We start from the raw sequence: 7342 nt of genomic DNA on the forward strand, positions 1-7342 counted from the left end.
AATAAAAACATGATAGCTTCCTCTGTTTCTGTTTTGGTGAGTTCTATTAAGACAATTCACCCTCAGTACAGTTGTCATTATAGAGACCAAAACTGTTTTATGTACCAGGCTGTATACATTTAACATGGGGTCTTACGGAGACTGACTCACTTGTGGAGCCAGTGTGAAGTGGACGTTTGAGGAACTGCAGTTGGCTTCATTTAGACTAATGAATAGTTGGAGGAGCTTTGTCATGTCTGAGAAAATAACTAGGACTTTATTTGAGTATATCTATAAATGTATATTAGAAAGCCTGTGCTACATTTATGGGCATTGTACTTGAACACATTTATCGGGCAGTAAGTCTAACAAAAAACATAACCAATAGGATCAAGCATTTTTAGTTATCCATACTAGGAACTAAAATCAGGCTATATTAGACTCTACTGCTCTTTTTCATCTGTCTCTAGAGTAAGTCCTAATCAAAACATCTAATCAAATAAAGATCAAGTAAACAGGCTTATGAATCTGCCATGTGTCAGTGTTCTGTACTTTTTGAAACTATGCATTACAGATTATAAAATTAGGAAATTGTGGATAACCACTTCAAAGTTTCACATAGATCTCACAGGCCTGTACTGTAGCTTCATGTACCTTCTTTTTTGTTTGTTTTACACCACTCCAACATTGATGTACATATACTGTACAGTGTCGACTCACAAACAACAGTCAGATGGATTTATTACAGACTCACAGGACTTCTGCTACTGCCGCCCCTTATTCCACATCCCCCATTCCTCAAACTCCTCTCCCAGACGCACACATATATACCCTCTTTCCTTCCAACATCCCCCATTAAGAAACATAAGTCTCCAATTCACCGGCCTGGCTTTGTTTTCATAGTAAACCCAGAGGCCCCTTCCTCTACACCAGCGACCTCAACTACTTTCCCTACTTCCCCATCTCAATCTGAGAGTTATTAGCATGGAGAAAAGCATTGTTGTTTTTAATGTAGTGGCAGAACTTTTGCGCAGGAACTGGTATCTTCTTTCTGGCCTAGTGTTGTGTTGTTAGTGTACAGTGCCAGATGTGTAGAAATATACTGTACTGTACTGTGACAGACTGAAGTTCAAGCTTGGTTCCTGTTCATATCTTTTTTTTGTGTGTCATCAACAAACTCATCAGACAAAGACACTGAAATACATAAAACATCTTCAACAAAGTAAATGGACTTTGTTTCTGTTGGAAAGCCCCTATCACTCTGTATGGAATTTAAATGTAGCAGGCAAAACACAATCTGTCAAAAGTTTTTAAGTATTGGTATGCATGTTAAGAAACTGCTTATTTGACTTGACCTGAATAAAACGAGAGAAATGATTCACGGAGGGAGGTCGAGAAGTTTAAGGCTCGACAAGAGGAAAAAGAAGATAACTGGTTGGTGGAAAGATCAAGCAATTATTCATTCATGAGAAAAGTACAATATTTTGACACACACAAATGTGTGTGTGTGTGTGTGTGTGTGTAAATGGCTGAGTACCAAACTATGTCCATGAATGCAGCTTATGAAAACCATATGACATGCTCCGAAACAGAAAGAAATTCAGTTTGCTGCACCTCCCCCCCTTCTCCAAAAGTCTCTCTCCTCTTCTGCACACCCTCCTCCTTTCCATATCTCCCTCCCTCTAGCCCGTTCCCTATTCTCCCCTCCCTCCCTGTTCTCTGAAATCTTGGGACAATCTGCATGCGCTCAACTCCAGCGCAGATCTGTTTAGGCACGGGTAGAGTGAAGAGCACAGGCAGGCAGAAAAAAATCAGGTCTCAGATGAAGGGACAAAAGTTCAGATACACAACAAAAGCAGGCCAAGAGAGAAAGCCACAGTTTACAGAAACTTTCAAAAGCAGGGAGATAAAGGTGTAGTGACCAGGTTGAGAGACAGGTGGAGAGATATATTCAGTTCTTAAAAATAATGGGCTCCCTGGTAAGCAGTGGTGCTGCTCTTCTCTTAACCTCCCTGCTGGCTTTGCTCTTTGGAGTTTCCTCAGTCGTTGGTCAGGACCTGAGAGAGAGGGATGCACTATGCAATTCTGATGGCTGCTTTGTGGTCTACTTCCAACGAAAGACCTTCCTGGACTCATGGAAAGCCTGCAAGGAAAAAGGTGGAAATCTAGCTACCATTAAACGCAAGGAAGATGCTGCCAGTATTGCCAATCTCTTCTCCACTCTCGATTTGCGCCACTCACGCACCGATGTCCAGGTATGGATCGGCCTGCAGCGCCAGCCTCGCCAGTGTACCACCGCACGCCCATTGCGGGGTTTCTTTTGGACTACTGGTGACCAGGACACAGAGTATACCAACTGGCAGAGAGAGGAGTCACCTAACACGTGTATGGGTCCACGCTGTGTGGTTATGGGCTATAACACTGAAGAGCAGAATGATAACTTCAAATGGCTGGATGGTTCCTGCTCAGTCCCTGTAGATGGATATCTTTGCCATTATGCCTATAAAGGAATGTGTTCTGCCTTGTGGAGTGAAGGGGCAGGAAATGCCCTCTACACCACACCGTTTAATCTTCTAAGCACACTGTTAACCCATGTACCCTTTGGATCTGTTGCTACTGTGCCCTGCCCTGCCAACACCAAGGAGGAACAGTCAGTGTTGTGTATGCTGAAGGAAGACGGCTCAGTGGGGTGGTCAAGAGATTCTCCCCTTTGCTCTGATCCCCCTGTATCACATAACTGGTGTGACCAGAATAACGGTGGGTGTGAGCATTTCTGCAGGCTAACCGGCGTCCACTTCTACTGTGAGTGTGCCAATGGGTATCAACTAGGAGATAATGGGCAGAGCTGTGAGCTGCCTGATGTTTGTCAAGGGGTACCCTGTGAGTTTGAGTGTGTTCCCCTTTTGGATGGATACCGGTGTGCCTGCCCAGAAGGATACCTCCTTGCACAGGATGAACGTAGCTGCATGGATATAGATGAGTGCCTCCAAAGTCCTTGTGAACAAATTTGTGTGAACACTCCGGGAACATTTGAATGTCAATGTCGGGCAGGTTACGAGCTGGATTATTTAGGTGAGTGTGAAGATATAGATGAGTGTATGAATGACCCATGTGAACATGCCTGTGAGAACACTCCGGGCTCTCATATCTGCCACTGTCATCTGGGTTATTCCCCAGTGCGTGAGGACCCCAAGCGTTGCCAAGACACTGATGAGTGCCAGATCCCTGGTACCTGTGAGCAGATGTGTGTGAATTATGAGGGTGGATTTGAGTGCTACTGCGAGGAAGGCTATGAACTCATGTCTGATAATTACTCATGTCACAAGAAAGGGGAAGGAGATGACCAATCTGCTGTCACTCCTTCTTTTTCTTGGGTCACCCACCAGCCTGGACCTGTATGGGAACCAGACTATTGGCCTCCAGAGGAGGACCAACCGTTGGACTGGCTCACTGACCCACCCAGAGTTTTGAATTCTGATGTTATTTGGGTCACCAGTGCCCCTCAGGAAGAATTTGATTTAGTACAGACAGTACACCCTCCTACACAGGTGGCAGAGGAAGATGAAGGAGACAGAGACAATGTAGAAGATGACAGGTCTCAGTCTGAGCTGGAAGTTTTGTTAATCACGACATACACCACACCTCCTCCCACCACAAGTACTAGTACTACAACAGACTGGTACGAAGATGATGATGAGGAGACCACCACAGCTCTCCCCTTCCTTTCCACTTCTACAATCTCTGAGGGAGCTTGGAATTGGTGGGCAGGGCACACCACTTCCAGTCAGAAACCAGGAAATCCAGAAGATTCAGTCATAGACCACAACATGCCTACAGATTCCACTTACCACAATAAGGGAGAAGAGTATCCCCTTGGGGAAAACTCTAGGTTCCCAGAGGAGGAGTTCAGGGAAAAAGACTATGTGGAGATCATACACTCCCAGGAATCAGCTGTTCCCACCCAGCCGATTCCTTCCCAGTCACCCCCAAGCAAGGCTGGAGAGGGTGGTGACATCCTGGATCCTGTCAAGGAAGATAGGGGTCAGAAGCAAAGCAACACCTGGCTCCTTGTGGGTCTCCTTGTGCCCATCTGCATCTTCATTGTGGTGATGGTGGCGCTGGGAATTGTCTACTGCACACGGTGTGCTGTTCAGCCACGAAACAAGAATGCCACTGACTGCTACCACTGGATCTCTGGGGCTCATGATAAACAGGGAGCTCCTAACCCCTCAGCAGGGGTCAAGACCCATGTTTAGGCAGAGAGGAGAGAAACTGACATTTAAATAAACAGACTATGCTTCAGAGGTAAGCAGGAGTGAATAATGGACCTGGTAAGGGACATGCTAAATGTTTTACCCTCTTTGACTGTGGAACTGCCCACTCTTTGAACACATTTGGACATTACTGTTAAATAATAATCGATAGAGGAGTGGAAAGAATGCTGAAAACCACTGACTGTTTTTTCTTTGATGTTTTTGATACACTGACCACACAGCACAAGATCAAATTGCTTCATAGTTGCACTAAGTTACATAATTATAAAATATTACGTCTTCATTAGTAATTTCAAAAAATCTGCTAATGTCTGCGAATCATGCGTGTAGTCATTTATTAATTTCAGCATTTCACAGCTGGAGCCAGATCCTGCAAAGAGCCTTGCATATCAGTGTACTGACGGCAAAAGCATTCTTCCTTCAGTGAGGTAGCAAAACTTTACTTTAAGGTTTCTTCATCGCAAAAATCCTCAGGCTCAGTTTATTTCAATAGCATATCACTGTAGATAATTATTACTGTCCTTACTGGTGAAAGCAGACTGTAAGCAAATACCCCTGTAAGAGCAAAGACATTCTGCAGTCACATGATAATGCTGGGAAAACAATCATTTGAAAATCACTGTTTTGAAGTTGAATTGTTAATTAATAAGTGACCAAAACCGTTTTGTATATAGTGATTCTTTTATATTTATGTTTGTTCCATACTTGTCATCAGTCATTAAAAAACACGCCTTTTAATAATTCAATGACATAACATTTTTATGGAACCCATAAACCTGATGATATGCAGAGGAATGTCTGTCGGCACATGGGAATGCTCCCTCCTCTCGTGTTCAATTTAAGAGCACTTCTCCTTTCCTTGACCTTTTCTGAAAAGCGGTCAAAGTGCAGATGTTCACACTGCACAGGAATTGTGGTAGAGGTTGGTTGTTAACATTAGCCTTGGCCTTATTCATGAAATAGCCATCAGTCACCCATCGTAAGCCTATTTCATTTGTACCAGAAGGTTCTGTCTTGGCCCAGCCCAGAAATGTTGGATCACTTCCAGCTGAGGGAGACTGTCAGTGAGATACCTTGCAATTGCTTGCACAACTAAAGACAATCATATCCCTGAGATCTCAGATAAAAATCACACATGAGAAAAAGGCTATATTGACTTTTTTGGAGAAGTGCTAATTGAATAGGGTGTGTGAGTTTTCTATTCCAAAGAAAAAACAAATACAAAATAAAGGCACTTAAGTTCAAACACATTTAATTCAAGTGCCATTTCAAATTTACACATGGAATTTATTGATCTTTATTTTACTGATAGACTGTGACTGTGTGACTGTTACATGTTAAGAAATTGTGAATTAAAAACTATGACAAGGGTTGAGTGTGAAGTTTATTGATGTCGGGCTTTTAATGGAGCCTTTAACAACGGGTAAAGTTTGAACTGTCATGGAGATAGCTCCATAGCTGTCACATGACCGAAGTCGGGAACTACCATCTCAAGTTCATTTTTTTGGAGTGTTTTTATATTCTTGTCATTAATTAGAGCAGTGAATTTAAAAGCTAGGAGGTACTTTGAGTCACTTCCTCAGAAAGGCGGAGGAATGAATGTGGGTGTGTGACAATAAGGATACTGTAATTTCAAAAATGACCATTATCCCAGAGTGCCCTTTGTTTATAGAAAGAGTTTTTATGGAAAATACAACAGGATACTTGAGCACAGTCTCCACTGGCAGTAAAGAAGCATTGTGATTGTATTGACTAATGGAATGCACTGATCAAAACCAGGTTTTGGCTCTGCGAGTGACTCTCAGAGGGGGTCTCACTCTCTTTCTTCTCTCTCTCTCTCTCTCTCTCTCTCTCTCTCTCTCTCTCTCTCTCTCTCTCTCTCTCTCTCTCTCTCTGTCTCGCTCTCTGTCTCTCTCTCTGTCTCTCTCTCTGTCTCTCTCCCCCCCCTGACCTATTTTCAACATTGTCATCTCTTTTACAGCTCTCAGTAGAAAGACACAATCCAGTCACCAGTGAACTGAGCTGTGTTCATTCTTTGCTAACCCTCTCTGAAACAGTCTCTAGAAATATTATGATGTCAGTCCAGCTGATGTATATTACGCAAAGTACGATTCTAATTTGTAATGTGTCTTTTTGATGTTTCCCCCTATCATTCATGTCAATAGTAATAACAGTGTGCTTAAGTTATTTGCTAAGATCTGGGAAAATGGTGACATCACGAAAGAAGTCAGAAGTGGGAATAAGCACATGCAGATCAACAGGTAAATACATCCTGAGGTTAGCCTAACCAAAGTCAAATCAGCTTAAAGAGCCACTTCCTGCTTTAGCTTTAATCCGCTGTGCTACCTCACAAGGGCACTGAGTGTCAATTACTTTGTGGTGAATGAATCAGTTTGTGTGTTGTGACAGCTCTAGGCCTTCAGATTTTTTCAGGTATTCCTGATGGTTTGGCCACTCCCACCTCATTCAGTAATTGATTGCAGCCTCACAGGCACTCACTTTGGTTTGGTTTAGCTTTGGTGCATGTGACACATAGTTTAAGTTAGCACCTAAAGTTTCATAGCACCCAACACCTACACTTCACTACTGACTGCTGACTTATCCCAGTACAGTCTGCTTATTGTTCAGCTGTACATAATAAATGATTTAGTTCACTTGAGTGGTTGCTTTGCAGACCTCACTTTTTGTTATGTTCCTGAATGAGCTGGGCATACTATTGCACTAACTGTATAAACTGAAATTATGTGAAAAAACATAAAAAAAAACTTTTTTCAGGTCTTACAGATAATTTTTGATCCAGCCTTGGTTCTTAATAACATCTCACTTGAATGTGCTTTTACCTCATAAACTCATTTTCAACTTGTCTGATTGACTTTTTATGTTTCTTGACCCATCTAACTTTGTTGATGTCACTGCATTCCAACATGTCGGCAAGTGCTGGTGAGTACAATATTATCACAACTGATAGAAATAATGTTATTCAAACAAGACCTTAGATATTATGAAGCAGTATCCTTTGTGTTAGCTCACAACAAATGAAAAACCTCAAGAGAGACACTTCATTGTTTTGCCTTATGCACGAGTGACTG

The 7342-nt window shown here is 42.5% G+C and overlaps 1 protein-coding gene across 1 annotated transcript; it reads left to right on the forward strand.

The window, feature by feature from the left end:
- The first annotated feature begins 1697 nt into the window (after window positions 1–1697).
- cd248a (CD248 molecule, endosialin a) lies at window positions 1698–5623 on the forward strand. The gene has a single exon (XM_010751782.3). The coding sequence runs from the start codon at window positions 1947–1949 to the stop codon at window positions 4233–4235; it is 2289 nt and encodes a 762-aa protein (XP_010750084.2). The 5' UTR covers window positions 1698–1946; the 3' UTR covers window positions 4236–5623.
- Window positions 5624–7342: the final 1719 nt, after the last annotated feature.

The sequence above is a fragment of the Larimichthys crocea genome, chromosome XI, assembly GCF_000972845.2.
Source record: "Larimichthys crocea isolate SSNF chromosome XI, L_crocea_2.0, whole genome shotgun sequence".
Lineage (NCBI taxonomy): Eukaryota > Metazoa > Chordata > Actinopteri > Sciaenidae > Larimichthys > Larimichthys crocea.